Source organism: Nycticebus coucang, chromosome 2, assembly GCF_027406575.1.
Source record: "Nycticebus coucang isolate mNycCou1 chromosome 2, mNycCou1.pri, whole genome shotgun sequence".
NCBI classification, from domain to species: Eukaryota; Metazoa; Chordata; class Mammalia; order Primates; family Lorisidae; genus Nycticebus; species Nycticebus coucang.
In genome coordinates, this window is record NC_069781.1 from 115236280 (window position 1) to 115251613 (window position 15334).

General features: G+C 52.8%; 1 protein-coding gene across 2 annotated transcripts; it reads left to right on the forward strand.

The window, feature by feature from the left end:
• Positions 1–1641: 1641 nt before the first annotated feature.
• TBXA2R (thromboxane A2 receptor) lies at positions 1642–15282 on the forward strand. Of its 2 annotated transcripts, XM_053580275.1 has the most exons (4): positions 1642–2276; positions 6617–6719; positions 7186–8054; positions 13709–15282. In XM_053580275.1, exons 3-4 carry the CDS (start codon positions 7269–7271, stop codon positions 13952–13954), a joined length of 1032 nt encoding a protein of 343 aa, XP_053436250.1. In that variant the 5' UTR covers positions 1642–2276; positions 6617–6719; positions 7186–7268; the 3' UTR covers positions 13955–15282. The 2 variants fall into 2 exon arrangements, with proteins under 2 accessions (XP_053436250.1, XP_053436255.1); XM_053580280.1 differs by lacking the exon at positions 6617–6719.
• Positions 15283–15334: the final 52 nt, after the last annotated feature.

Below are 15334 nucleotides of genomic sequence, written 5' to 3' on the forward strand. Positions count from 1 at the left end.
GGAGTTGGAATGGTTGGTGCCCAGCTTTTTCTCCAGTGGAGAACCTCAAGGATAGGCCTGGTTTGAAGTCTCACCTGGGACTCAGAATTGTCCCTGTGCAAAAGCCATGATACACAGGAGTTGGAGGGTGTAAGATTGGGAGATCAAGAAGGCCTAGATCTTGGGCAGCACCTGTGGCTCAAAGGAGTAGGGCACCGGCCCCATATGCTGGAGGTGGCAGGTTCAAACCCAGCCCCGGCCAAAAACTGCAAAAAAGGGTGGCGCCTGTGGCTCAGTGAGTAGGGCGCCGGCCCCATATACCGAGGGTGGCGGGTTCAGACACAGACCCGGCTGAACTGCAACCAAAAAATAGCCGGGCGTTGTGATGGGCGCCTGTAGTCCCAGCTGCTTGGGAGGCTGAGGCAGGAGAACGCGGAAGCCCAAGAGCTAGAGGTTGTTGTGAGTCCTGTGACATCATGGCATTCTACCAAAGGCAGTAAAGTGAGACTCTGTCTCTACAAAAAAAAAAAAAAAAAGAAGAAGAAGAAGGCCTAGGATCAAGAAGAAAGGGGCTTTGGAGCCTGAGGTTTGCCAAGTGCATAGGAGTTGGGCAGCCTCCTTGCCAGGAAGAGAGAAGTTAGGGTTAAACAGCCCAGGGACTCAGACAATGGGATGAAACAGGGAGGGACCTACCTTAGGGATGCAGGGTGGGAGCAAAGGCCTGGAAGGATGGTGGGTGGAGTAGTCCGGGAAGGGGCTTCCGCGCACTATAAGGGGAGAGCAGGGCCAGGGCAAGAGCCCATCCCCCAGGCCCAGGGGACTGGGTGGAGTGAGCCAAGGCAAAGCCAGCCTGTCCTGTCCCACTCCAGGCCCTAACTCAAGGTATAGGCTGGCTTGTGTGTTTAAACTGAAGCCGAAGAGGCTGAAGGCCATCCCTCCATAAAGAAGCCCATCTGGCCTGTGGCCTGTCCGAAGTCCTCACTCCAGCTCCCTGGACTCACCTTCTGAATCATTCCTGCAGTGACAGGCTCCATCCATTTTCCCCTATCCCCCAGGCCACTGTGCTCTGGACCTTCCCTCCTCTGGCCCTTTGTCCTCATAAGACCCTCCCCCTGCAACACTACCCCATCCCCTCCAGGCTCACCTGCTCCCAGAAAGCTGCCTCAGGCTGGGCACCTATGCGCAGTGGTTAGGGCACTGGCCACATGCTCCAGGGCTGGTGGGTTCAAACCCAGCCCAGGCCTGCTAAACAAACAAAAAAAAAAACAAACAACAACACATAGCCAGGCGTTGTGCCAGGCACGTGTAGTCCCAGCTACTAGGGAGGCTGAGGCAAGAGAATCCTTTGAGCCCAAGAGTTTGAGGTTGCTGTGAGCTATGACGCCAAGGTACTCTTCCCAGGGTGACAAAGTGAGACTGTCTCAATTTAAAAAAAAAAAAAAAAAAAGAAAAGCTTCCTCAGCCAGGTGGCCTTGAAGGTTGGTAGAAGGTCTGAAGCCTCCCACACCCCTGTGTTACCACTAACCCCTGGCAGGAGCGTCAAACATATCACATACCCATATGGTTATTAAGCACCTATTGTGTGCCAGGCTCGGCCCCACCGGTTACTAGCTTGGTCAGGTCGGGAGCTGACTCGCCCAGACCGCCCGCCCCCTCCCGGGCTGCAGGCGCTGCCCAGACGGTGAATAATGCGCGGCCTGGCGGCAGGAGCGCCGGGAAGAGGCCTGGAAGGGGTGGCTGGGCGAGTGGAGGGACCGAGGCTCCCGCAGGGGCGCCCCTGCCACCCCAACCCGAGACATCCACCACAACTCTGGCCCCTGCGGCCCGGGGTCCCACAGACACTCCCCCCACAAGAGGCCGCGGGGTGTTACCGGCCGCTGTTGGCGACCCCTGACCCAAATTAGCCAGACCCAAGCGGGGGGGCGTGGCTGGCGCCGGGGGCGGGGCTGATGAGAGACTTACGGACTAAGAGACAACGAGAGACAAAGAGAGGCTGAGATCAGGAGAGACCGAGCGGCGCTGCCGAGCAGGGCCCCCACCCCCGGGCTAGGTCGAGGCCTCTCAGACCTCTCTAGACCGGATCCCCGCGTCTTTGGGGCGTCTTCTGCCGCCAGGCCCTCTATCCGGACCCCGCGCCGACGTGGCGGCGCCCAGGTCCTCTGACGGGCGGGTCCCCCGGCTGTGACTCTGTTTCCCTGGGAAATCCCCCGTGGGGGCAGCCCGCCCTTCCGTGCCTTCCACTTTCTTCACTTCTGAGACTGCAGCGCCGAGACCCCCGCGCGGACGGATCCACCTAGGTGAGGCCGTTTAAGTGAGGTCTGCCCAGATTGGGTCGCCCAGGTGGGGTGCACCCTTGTGCAGGCTGCGCCCCGTGGGGGCAGCGGTGCAGGAAGCCCTGGTGTGCATGTGAGCCCGCGTAGCTGCTGACCCTGCCCTGCTGTGGGTGTGTCTGCGTGCTCAGTGACAGCGACCAGGTGCTAGGTGTCCCCTGCCTGTGTTCCTGCAGCCTGCCCTGGGGACCCGTGCAGATAGGTCTAAGTGTGGCCCAGGCTGACCTGTGCACCCAGGGTCTCTGGGTCCATGTGGGGTCGGTCATTCGGCTGTGAATGGAGTTTTGAGGCTCTGGCCACAGCAGGGAGGGTGGCTAAACAATGGGTGTGGCTGGGAGCAAGTGTGTCCCTGCAGCCATGTGTCTGTGAGTGTGCCTCATCCTGCCTCATCCTGTGAATGTGTATGTGTGCAGGTCTAGTGGGTTGTGTGTCTGTTCATGTGTGTTCCAGTCTGTATCTGTGTGTTTCTGCCTGACAGTGTGTTTCTTGCTGTGTGTTTATGTGCGTGTCCATCTGTGTCTGTCTGCGTGCTCTATGTATCTGTTGTGTTTCTGCCTATGTGTCTGTGTATCTTTCTTCTTACATGTCTGTCTTGTATTTCTGCTGTGTGTATGCCTGCGTGTCTGACTTTGTTTCTGTCTCTGTGTCAACCCACGTGCATCTGTGTGTATGTGTGTGCACGCGCACAGAGGTTGCTGGTGGAATCAGACTCTGTGTCCACCACAAGAGTTGTGATCACTCTGACGTAGACTTCTGATCTGTATAGATGAGGAAACAGAGGTTCAGAGGGGGCCACATGAGTTGGAGCCAACTCTAGCCAGCTGTGGATCCCCCAACTTGCACCCTCCTTGCAGGGACCTTGCAAGTATCACAAACAGGAAAACATCTGGAAGGTGGCTGGCAACGGTTTCCCTGCACATAAGGATGTGTCAAGTATACGCACACGTCAAATGTGTGCAGAGGATCTACACCTGCAGCTGTTTGGATTGGTATCAGGTGTGGGGGGTCCTGGCCCAGACAGTGGCCTGGTCCCTACAGTTTCAGGCTAAAGGATACCATCAGTGGGCCAGGCTGCAGTCAGAGGCAGGCTAGGCTCACAGCAAGCATCGGAACTCCCATGTGGCTGCCCTGTGCACCTTGATAGGAGACCAGTTGCATGTACCTACAGCCAGGAATGAGAAGGGCACACCCAGGCACTGCAGAGGCAGAGCCTCCCCAAGCAGACTTGGGCTTAGCACCCAGAATGACGACAGGCTTATGGGTGCCATTTGGATGCCCGTTTCACAGAGAGGGGAAACCCAGGCCCCCAACTTGGAAGGGGCAAATTGAGGATTAGAGAGTCCAAGCTCATCAGAGTCCATTGTTGGCACTGGGTGTATATTGGGAGGAGATGCTGGGCAGGCCCAGGCCGTGGGGACAGCCAGGCCTGGGGGTGGGGTGCTGAGTGGGGGAAGAAAGTGTGAAGAGATGGCTGGACCGGGAGTGGGGTATCACCCCCTGGAGGAGGGGCCTCCTGCTTGGGAACCAAAGAGGACATTCCAAGCACACTGGGCATGACAGCAGCCCAGCCTGGTGGCTACATCCAGCCCAGCACCAGGGCCTCTGGGAAAAGCAGTGCGCAGAGCCTTGATAATCCCACACTTCACACAGCAGGCCCAGGCCACTCATGGTCAGTGCTGGGATGCAAAAGAACTCAGTCTCAGTATCCACCCTCCAGAAAGAAGCAAGGAGCTAAAACAGAGATTTCTGGAACCCAGAACCCAGACACATTCCTAGCCAAATTCCAGAACCTCATCGACGTGGAATTCTAGATTTTTCTTTCTTTCTTTTTTTTTTTTTTTTTTTTTGAGACAGAGTCTCTCTCTGTCACACTGGGTATAGGGCTCTGGTTTCATCCTAGCTCACAGCAACCTCAGACTCCTAGGCTCAAGTGATCCTCCTGCCTCAGCTTCCAGAGTATCTGAGACTACAGGTGCCTGCTACAACGGCTAGCTAGTTTTTCTATTTTTAGTAGAGACAGTGTCTCACTCTTGTTCTGGCTGGTCTTGAACTCCTGAGTTCAAGCAGTCTCCCACCTTAACCTCCCAGAGTGCTAGGATTACAGGTGTGAGCCATCATGCACAGCCTAATTTCTCATTTTTTGTATAGACAGCTTCTTGATATATGACCCAGGCTGGTCTTGAACTCCTGGCCTCAAGCTATCCTCTCACCTCAGCTTCCTAAGCACTGAGATTACAGGCCTGAGCTACCAGGCCCAGCAAATTCTAGAACCTTGAGAGTTTCTGGATTCCAGAACTGGGAGCTCATTAGAATTCCAGAATCCTGAACCATCAAAGTGCAAACCTTCCCCACTCTCAGCCTGCCTGATTCTGGGTTTATTCAGCTATAGCAAAATAAACCCATCCCATGCGGCACAGAGAAGAGGATCGATTTCCCCAGGGGCCACAAACCACTGCTTCTGGTCCTTCCTTGGTGGGGACCCTGCCAACAACCTGTCCAACCAGAGAAAAGACAGGACTATGGGCATCCTTGTTTGGGGAACTAGAGACGACCACTATCACCTGAACCCCGAAGTGGGGAGCAGTGGGAGGGCCTGGAAACTGCTGGCTATGGCCAAAGAGACTTGGTACTAGTTTTAGCCTCCCTGGGGCCAAGAGCTCTGAGTCACAGGTTTGTTCCCAGACCCTGGAGGTGCAAGGGAGTCCTGGGTGTGTGTTCCTGAGTGAGCAGAGCTCCCACATGAGGGTGGAGGACAAGGGGAACTTATGGCAATCCCTCCAGACAGAGGCTAGGGCTGGGGCAGTGACCGCAGGCACAGCCCAAGTTCCCAGGAATGTTCAGAAACAGTGCATACCCACTCTCAAGGGATTCCTCTCTCTTCTCAAAGAAAAATCATATGAAGGCTGATACCACAGTACTCTAGCCTGGGCAACAGAGTAAGATGCTGTCTTAAGGAAAGGAAAGGAAGGGAAGGGAAGGGAAGGGAGAAAATTCTACTCTCTTCCTAAAGAAAAATCAAATGATTCCTACTACTCTTCCCTGGTAGGCTTTAGAAAAAGCATTTAGTCACATTTCTATGTGAGGAGGCTGGCGTTTAAATCTCAGATCCACTCCAGCCAGGCTTAATGGCCTTGGACAAGTTGCTTAACCTCTCTGTGCCTCAGTTTTCCCTCTCTGCAAAATGCAGGTCACAGTCAATGTTTATGATCTGTAACTGCCTGATACCTCTATATGGCAGAGTCCTACCCTGATCCCACCACCTGATGTCTTCCCTGCCTACACCCAGGGCAGGAGGCAGGAGACCTGGGTTCCAGCCCTGGCCCCCTGGGTGACTTTAGATAAGTCACTGCCTCTCTCCAGACTATGACGTTCCCACAGTGAGTCCTTCTGGGGAAATGGGGGCTGCGTTTTGAACAGTCTTGTTTTATTTCACTTTACTTTTATCACATCTGGCAGTTGAGTTCAGCCTGTCTTTCTGGTTTTGTCCCCCAGCCCCACACTGGGGAATAGGTCCCTCCTGCTATCCTTTATAACCTGTCCTGGGCGGCGCCTGTGGCTCAGTCAGTAGGGCGCCGGCCCCATATACCGAGGGTGGCGGGTTCAAACCCGGCCCCGGCCAAACTGCAACCAAAAAAAAAAATAGCCAGGCGTTGTGGCGGGCGCCTGTAGTCCCAGCTACTCGGGAGGCTGAGGCAAGAGAATCGCTTAAGCCCAGGAGTTGGAGGTTGCTGTGAGCTGTGTGAGGCCACGGCACTCTACCGAGGGCCATAAAGTGAGACTCTGTCTCTACAAAAAAAAAACCTGTCCCTAGGGAAACTGTCATTCTAAATGTGCTGAGTTTTTTTGGTTCCCAAAATGGGACAGAATTGCAGTTTATTTCTTATTATAAAAGCAAACTCCATGAACTTGGAAAAAAAGGAATCCAGGGGCTAGGCGTGGTGGCTCACACCTATAATCCCTGCACTTGGGAGGCCGAGGTGGGTGGGTGTCCTGAGCTCTTGAATTCGAAACCAGCCTGAACTAGAGTGAGACCCCCATTTCTAAAACTGGCGGGGGTTTGTGGTAGGCACCTGTAGTCCCAGCTACTTGGGAGGCTGAGGCAAGAGAATTGCTTGAGCCCAAGAGTTACAGGTTGATGTGAGCTATGTATGACACCAGGGCACTCTACCAGGGGCAGCAAAGTGAGACTCTGTCTCAAAAAAAAAAAGAATCCACACAATTTCAGCGTGTGTAAGGAGGGAGATAAATGACCCACTGTTACCCCCAGAATATCAACAAGGCTGGGCCTCTCCCACATGCATTCACAGGAAATTGTGACCCATGAAGTTGACCTTGGAGCCACGGAGACAACCAGGGACCCTTGGCCCACAGCCAGCTGCCTGTCCTCTCCACACTGGATACATCCTGGAGGTCAGAATTCCTGTCTCACAGTAACTAAAATCTGTTCTATATTTTGCAACCTGCCATACAGCCTGCTTGTATGGGTGAATGACAGGGAAACTGAGGCACAGGGAATAGAAACCATGTAGATCAGAGTCTCATAATGACCACCAATGCTACAGTTCAAACCCAGGGCTCCCCGGCTCTTCTCTGGGACCCAGAAAATACTTCCTGATGTACTTCAGGGATCCTAGAGGAGATGGGCCTGGTCTTTGCCCTTGAGGGTCATTGGGTATGAGGCAAGTCAGAACCAGAGGTAGTATTCGTAGCAGTTGTAGTGGTAGTGGTAAAGACAGTAGTAACATCTCTGAGTGGGGAGTGAGGTAAGTCAGGAAGGGATATTTGAGCTGAGGCATTGAAGGTTGTGTAGAACTTCACCAGAGCCACTTACACCAAAATGTAGAATTAATCATAAGCAAATCTCTCTGCCTCACAGGTGTGCCAAAGCCAGTGCCAGCCTGCCCCATCTGCAGTGTTGGCCTGATGGGGTGGTGACTCATCCTGCCCAGCTCCAGCACCATGTGGTCCAATAGCAGCTCCCTGGGCCCCTGTTTCCGGCCCACAAACATCACGCTGGAGGAACGGCGCCTGATCGCCTCCCCCTGGTTCGCGGCCTCCTTCTGCGTGGTGGGCCTGGCCTCCAACCTGCTGGCCCTGAGCGTACTGGCAGGCGCGCGGCAGGGTGGCTCACAAACACGCTCCTCCTTCCTCACCTTCCTTTGTGGTCTCGTCCTCACTGACTTCCTGGGGTTATTGGTCACCGGCACCATTGTGGTGACCCAGCATGCTGTCCTCTTCGACTGGCGTGCTGTGGACCCCAGTTGCCGTCTCTGCCATTTCATGGGCGTTGTCATGGTCTTTTTCGGCTTGTGCCCACTGCTGCTTGGGGCCACCATGGCCTCGGAACGCTACCTGGGCATCACCCGGCCCTTCTCACGCCCAGCCGTCACCTCCCAGCGCCGTGCCTGGGCCACCGTGGGGCTGGTATGGGGCGCCGCACTGGCACTTGGCCTGCTGCCCCTGCTGGGCGTGGGCCGCTACTCCATCCAGTACCCGGGCTCCTGGTGCTTCCTCACACTAGGCACTGAGCCAGGGGATGTAGCCTTTGGCCTGCTCTTCTCAATGCTTGGCAGCCTCTCGGTGGGGCTGTCCTTCCTACTCAACACGGTCAGCGTGGCCACACTGTGCCACGTCTACCATGGGCAAGAGGCTGCCCAGCAGCGTCCCCGAGACTGCGAGGTTGAGATGATGGCTCAACTCCTAGGCATCATGGTGGTGGCCAGTGTCTGCTGGATGCCACTTCTGGTAAGTAGAGGTGTGAGCAGTGTTCAGAGCTGGGGCAGAGACAACATCTAGGGACTGGGAGGCCCAGGAAGAGGCTTTAAGATTCTTCTACCTGGGATGTCAGAAAAAACTTTCCAGAGTAAGGCATGGGACCTGGGGCTTTGAAGGATGAATAGGAGTTACCTGCATTGCAAAAGGAGAAAAGCACTTTAGAATAGATAGCATAATTTAATTATTAAATGTTTCCTGAGTCTCCTTTCTGCCTAGTTTTAGGCTGGGGTTCAGTCAGTCCTGCACAGATTTTCCCTGCGTTAGGGCAGCCCCACAAGAGTTCTCACATAAGGTGGTGGCACCTGTAGCTCAGTGGGTAGGACGTTGGCCACATACACTGAGGCTGGTGGGTTCAAACCTGGCCCAGGCCAGCTAAAACAACAATGACAACTGCAACAAAAAAATAGCTGGGTGTTGTGGCGGGCACCTGTAGTCCCAGCTAATTGGGAGGCTGAGGCAAGAGAATCGCTTCAGCCCAAGAGTTTGAGGTTGCTGTGAGCTGTGATGTTACAGCACTCTACAGAGGGTGATATAGTGAGACTCTATCTCAAAAAAAAAAAAACAAGAGTTCTCATATAAACCAGAGAGATTTCTTTTTTTCTTTCCTTTTTTTTTTTTTTGTGAGCGTCTCAAGCTGTTGCCCTGGGTAGAATGTTGTGGCATCATAGCTCACAGAAACCTCCAACTCAGGCTCAAGAAATCCTCTTGCCTCAGTTTTTCTATTTTTAGTAGACACCAGTGTCTTGCTTTTGCTCAGGCTGGTCTCAAACTTGTAAGCTCAAGCAATCTGCCCACCTCGGCCTCCCAGAGTGCTAGGATGAGCCACCATGCCCAGCCCAGAGAAGATTTCTGAAGTCTGTTCGTTTAAGTGATATCATTGGCCATTTGGGATGGTTATTTTATTTCTGATTGAGTCAGGACAGGAAGCCAAGTCTGGAGTCACAGTTTCCAATCTATGCCCAGCAAGGACTGATTGTGTGACTGTGACAATGAGCACCCCCCACCCCACCAAGCCCCACGCTCCCCTAGTTATGGGAACAGAAAAGGTGCTGCCTGGCTCGGCGCCAGTACCTCAGTGGTTATGGTGCCAGCCACATACACCAGAGGCTGGCAAGTTCGAACACAGCCCGGGCCAGCTAAACAACAATGACAACCACAACCCAAAAATAGCTAGACGTTGTGGCAGGCGCCTGTAGTCCCAGCTACTTGGGAGGCTGAGGCAAGAGAATCACTTAAGTGCAAGAGTTGGAGGTTGCTGTGAGCTGTGATGCCACAGCACTGTACCGAGGGTGACATAGTGAGACTCTGTCCCCCACCCCCAAAAAAAGGGGCCAGGCGCAGTGGCTCATACCTGTAATCCTAGCAGGGTGGCTGAGCAGGTGGATTACCTGAGCTCACAGGTTTAAGACCTGAGCCACAGCAAGACCTTGTCTTTAAAAATAGGCGTGGCTTGGCGCTTGTAGCACAGTGGTTACGACGCCAGCCACATACACTGACCTTGGTGGGTTCAAACCCGGCCTGGGCCTGCTAAACAACAATGACAACTGCAACAACAAAGAAAAATAGCCAGGCATTGTGGTGGGCGCCTGTAGTCCCAGCTACTTGGGAGGCTGAGGCAAGAGAATCCTTTGAGCCCAAGAGTTGGAGGTTGCTATGAGCTATGAAGCCATGGCACTCTACCAAAGGCGACAAAGTGAAACTCTGTTTCCAAAAAAAAGAAGTGCTGTCTGAGTCTCAAGGTGGTTGTAAGGATGAAATGAGGTAAATTATTCACTTATTCCTTCAACAAGCATTTATCAGCACCTACTGTGTGCCGGGCACTATTCTAGGTAAATAGAATAGTGTCTCCACTATTCTGAAGACACTGCAGAGAGCAAGACTGACAAAAATTCTTAACTTTTTGGAAGAGACAGAAAGTAAACATAGTAAATAAGTAAATGAGGTCTGGCACAGTGCTTCATGCCTATAATCCTAGCACTTTGAGAGGCTAAGGCAGGAGGATTACTTCTGAGGCCAGGAGTTGGAGACCAACATGAGCAACATAGCAAATTGTCTGTCTCTACAAACAATTTAAACATAAAATTATCCAGGTGTAGTGGCCCACACCTATAGTCCCAGCTGCTTGGGAGGCTGAGACAGGAGGATCACTTGAGTCCAGGAGCTGGAGGCTGTAGTGAGCTGTGATGACATCACTGCACTCCAGCACGGGCAACACAGTGAGACTCTGTCTCAGTAAATAAGTAAACAAACAAACACACTGACAGATACTAGGAGGTAATAGGACTAATACAAAAACTAACTATAGGATCAACTCGAGGTTGTGGCAGCTCCCAGCACATGAGTCTGGCAAGGGTCAGGGCCTTTGAGAGGTGACGGGTGTGTGCACCCCTAATGGGGAGGAAGCAGGGAGTCTGCAAGGAACCAATGCATGAGTTGGGTCCCTGGGAAGCCACAGTCACAGGATGGCACTTCTGTCTAGAAAATATGCTTCTGTCTTGTTCCCAGGCCTGGTCTCATAAAGTTAAGAACATTTCTCTTTTTTTTTTTTTTTTTTTTGAGACTGAATCTTACTTTGTTACTCTCGGTAGAGTGCAGTGGCATCATAGCTCACAGCAACTTCAAACTCTCAGGCTCAAGTGATCCTCTTGCCTCAGCCTCACAAGTAGCTGGGACTACAGGTGCCCACCAGCTATTTTTATTTATTTTTTTTTTTATTTTTGAGACAGAGTCTCAAGCTGTCACCCTGGGTAGATTGCTGTGGCATCACAGGTCACAGCCACCTCAAACTCTTGGGCTTAAGCAAGTCTCTTGCCTCAGCCTCCCAAGTAGCCGGGACTACAGGCACCCGCCACAACGCCCAGCTATTTTTTGTTTGTTTGTTGGTTGGTTGATTGTAGTTGTCCTTGTCTGGCAGGCCGGGGCTAGATTCGAACCTGCCAGCTCTGGTGCTGCTTGAGCTACAGGCATCAAGCCAGTCCACTGGCTATTTTTAGTAGAGATGGGATCTTGCTCTTGCTCAGGCCTTGAACTTCTGAGCTGAAGCAACCCACCCACCTCGGCCTTCCAGATTGCTGGGATTACAGGAGTGAGCAACCACACCTGGCCAGAGAACATTTTTGTGCTCATGTATCACTAACACTTTTACTACCTCTATCACTATTATGTGTTGGGTACTCACCATGAGCCAAGCATATCTTCAAGAGTTATCTTGACTTTGCCTTCTATTCACCCCCAACTCCTGACTCCACGATGTCTAGCCCCTGCATTTTGCCTACCTGCACCAACACTGTCTCCTCTGTCCTGGTCCTCAGCTCCTGCCCTTGCCCCAAAGTCTGTCCCTTAAATAGCCCCTAGAGGCTGGGTGTGGTGGGTCACCCCTGTAATCCTAGCACTCTGGAAGGCTGAGGCAGGTGGATTGCCTGAGCTCATGAGTTCAAGACCAGCCTGAGCCAGAGCAAGACCTCGTCTCTATAAAAATACCTGGGCATTCTGACAGGCACCTGTAGTTCCAGCTAATTGGGAGGCTGAGGCAAGAGAATCGCTTAAGCCCAAGAGTTGGAGGTTGCTGTGAGCTGTGACACCATAGCACTCTACAGAGGGCATCAAAGTGAGACTGTCTCAAAAAAAAAAAAAGTTCTGGGCGGCACTTGTGGCTCAGTGGGTAGGGCTTTGGCCTCTACCCATATACCGAGGGTGGCAGGTTTGAACCTGGCCCTGGCCAAACTGCAACAAAGAAAATAGCTGCGTGTTGTGGCAGGCGCCTGTAGTCCCAGCCACTTGGGAGGCTGAGGCAAGAGAATCACCCAAGCCCAGGAGTTGGAGGTTGCTGTGAGCTATGATGCCACAGCACTCTACCAAGGGCAACATAGTGAGCTCTGTCTCAAAAAAAAAAAAAAAAGAGTTCAAGATCAGCCTAAGCAAGAATGAGATCCCATCTCTACTAAAAATGAAAAACTAGGCGGCACCTGTGGCTCAGTGAGAAGGGTGCCGGCCCCATATACCGAGGGTGGCGGGTTCAAACCCAGCCCCGGCCAAACTGCAACCAAAAAATAGCCGGGCACTGTGGCGGGCGCCTGTAGTCCCAGCTGCTCAGGAGGCTGAGGCAAGAGAATCGCCTAAGCCCAAGAGTTAGAGGTTGCTGTGAGTCCTGTGACGTCATGGCACTCTACCAAGGGCGGTAAAGTGAGACTCTGTCTCTACAAAAATAAAAAAAGAAAATAAAAATGAAAAACTGAGGTAAAAGGATTGCTTGAGCCCAAGAGTTTGAGGTTGCCGTGAGCTATGATGCCAAAGCTCTCCACCGAAGGCAACAGTTTGACTCTGACTAAAAAAAATAGCCCCCAGAGGGCGCCTGTGAGCACCTGAGTCAGGGCCTGTCCCTCTTCTGCCCACAGCCCACCATGGCTACCACCTCCTCAGGGTCAAAGCTCTCAAGTCCTCCCCAGAGCCCGCCAGTCCCTGCACCACCTGTCCCACCCCTTCCCTTCCCCTTTCTCCCTCTCTCTTCCTCCTCACTCTGCTCTAGCCACACAGGCCTCCTCCTGTGCTTCCCACAGGACAGGTGAGGTCCTTCCCCAGGGCCTTTGCACGGGGCATGCCCTCTGCCTAGAATACTTTCCCTCCACATTTCCACATGGTTCATGCCTTCACCTCCTCCAGGTCTTTGCTCAAATGTTTCCTTCTGGCCAGGAGCTTCCCTAGCACTGGGATAACAGGTACAAGCCACTGTACCCAACCTTTAATAGAAAAAAAAAATTTTTTTTGGGCGGCGCCTGTGGCTCAAGGAGTAGGGCGCCGGTCCCATATGCCGGAGGTGGCGGGTTCAAACCTAGCCCCGGCCAAAAGAAAAAAAAAAAAAAGAAAAAAAATTTTTTTTTGTATGGTTTTTGGCCAGGGCTGGGTTTGAACCCACCACCTCGGGCATATGGGACTGGCGCCCTACTCCTTGAGCCACAGGCGCCGCCCTAATAGAAATATTTAATAGGGCTCGGCACCTATAGTTCAGCAGCTAGGGCACCAGCCACAAACACGGGAGCTGGCGGGTTCGAACCCAGCCCAGGCCTGCCAAACAACAGTGACAACTACAATCAAAAATAACAAGGTAGGGTGGTGCCTGTGGCTCGGTGAATAGGGTGCCGGCCCCATATACCAAGGGTGGCAGGTTCGAACCCGGCCCTGGCCAAACTGCAACAAAAAAAAAAAACCGGGTGTTGTGGCAGGTGCCTGTAGTCTCAGCTACTTGGGAGGCTGAGGCAAGAGAATCTGCCTCAGTGGCTCGAGACAACTGCCCAGCAGTTGAGCCCAAGAGTTTGAGGTTGCTGTGAGCTGTGACGGCACGGCACTGTACCTGACAGCTTGAGACTCTGTCTTAAAAGAAAAAAAAAAAATATTTTAATATAATAACAGGGCTGGCAGTAATAACAATTCCTTTTTCACCCTATTTAATCATGCCCAGGAGAGGAGCAGAAAGTGTGCCAATTTATGGACACATCTATGGGAACTCAGAGAAGTTAGGCAATTCTCCCGAGGTCACATAGCAAGGCAGTCACAGAGTCCGGGGCAGGGACCCCTGAGGGCAGGTTCGAAGCAGGCAGGGTCCTGGCTAACACTGTGGTCTTTGGCAGGTCTTCATCGCCCAGACAGTGTTGCGGAACCCACCTGCAATGAGCCCTGCTGGGCAGTTGTCTCGAGCCACTGAGAAGCAGCTGCTGATCTACCTGCGCGTGGCCACCTGGAACCAGATTCTGGACCCCTGGGTGTACATCTTGTTCCGCCGTGCCGTACTTCGGCGCCTGCACCCACGCCTCAGTGCCCGGAGCAGGTCGCTTTCCCTGCGGCCCCAGCTCCCACAGGGCTCCGTGTTGCAGTAGGACCTGGGTGGCACAAGTGGACATCACCCCTGCCTGCATGTCCCCTGCCAAGCCCTCAGTCCTCTCTGTCACATCTGGCTGTCCTGATACTGCATGAGCTGTGTGCTGCTTGATGGATGGAGGATTTTATTTGCAGGATTCTGGGTCATCTTCCATCTACCCTGGGCATTCTCCAATTACTTCCCGACCCTGCCAAGGCCTGTCCCCCTGCCTCAGCCCTTGTCTTCTACTTAGACCCCCTCCCCTTCTCTGAGCTCTTCTCGACCCCAGGGAGGGGAGTTTTGGGGGTGCTGAGAAGAGAATCTTGTAAGGCTTAGAGTGGCCAAAGTCTCTCTTCCAGAAGTCTTCCTGACATGGGGGAGTCTTTGACCCCTGAAAATGACCTGCTTATTGGGGTACAGTTGCTTTCCTTTGAGATCCCAGCCTGGGAAGGCTATCTAGAAAGGATTGAATGTGACCCAGGAGGACACCCCCTCTCTTGCCAAAATATATTCCCGCCTTTGGCTTTTTCCCTTTGGGTCCTGAAGCTGACGGCCTCAGGATTCCATGTGTGAGATTGCTATCTGGCCTTGGGAATTGGCTGGGTTCTAATGCCTCTCGCACCTCATTTATGGAGTGTTTTTTCTTCCTTTAAAAAAAATTTTTTGAGGGTGGTGCCTGTGGCTCAAAGGGGTAGGGCACCAGCCCCATATGCCAGAGGTGACGGGTTCAAGCCCAGCCCCAGCCAAAAACTGCAAAAAAAAAAATTTTTTTTTTGAGGCAGGGTCTTGCTCTGTAGTCTAGGCTAGAGTGCAGTGGTGCCATCATAGTTGACTGAAACCTCAAACTCCTGGGGCTCAAGCGATCCACCTGCCTCAGTCTCCCGAACAGCTGGGAGTACAAGTATGCACCACCATCCATGAGTAATTTTTCTATTTTTTGCAGAGATGGGGTCTGGCTATGTTGTCCAGACTGGTCTCGAACTCCTGGCCTCAACTGATCCTCCTGCCTCAGCTTCTGCAAATTCTGGGATTACAGGCATGAGCTGCAGCCCCAGCTAATCATTTCCTAAGCACTTTATAAGCAAGGTCTCCTTGAATTCTCTCAACAACTATTGGGGGAGGCTCTAGGATTGAACCCATTTTGCAGTTGAGAAGGAGGGAGGGAGAGAGAGACATACACAAGACCATGGAGTGAATCCTGCTTCCTCTACTCCTGACTAGGTTCCTATGTCCATTCATTTACTCAGTAACGTTTCAGACTCCCTAGTGCTGGGGACAGCGCTGCACCCACAGTTGGTGTTCAATAAATACTGGTTGAATGGACCAATGACCAAGTTTTTCTGGAACACTTTATAGGCACAGCACATATGCTTTTGCCCACATAGTGGTGGATAAAGAT

Bases quoted from the DNA above. Each gene is read 5' to 3' on its own strand.
- TBXA2R (XM_053580275.1), top strand. From the start codon at position 7,269: ATGTGGTCCAATAGCAGCTCCCTGGGCCCCTGTTTCCGGCCCACAAAC. The intron at 8,055-13,708 runs GTAAGTAGAGGT...GGTCTTTGGCAG, and splicing joins TCTGCTGGATGCCACTTCTG to GTCTTCATCGCCCAGACAGT.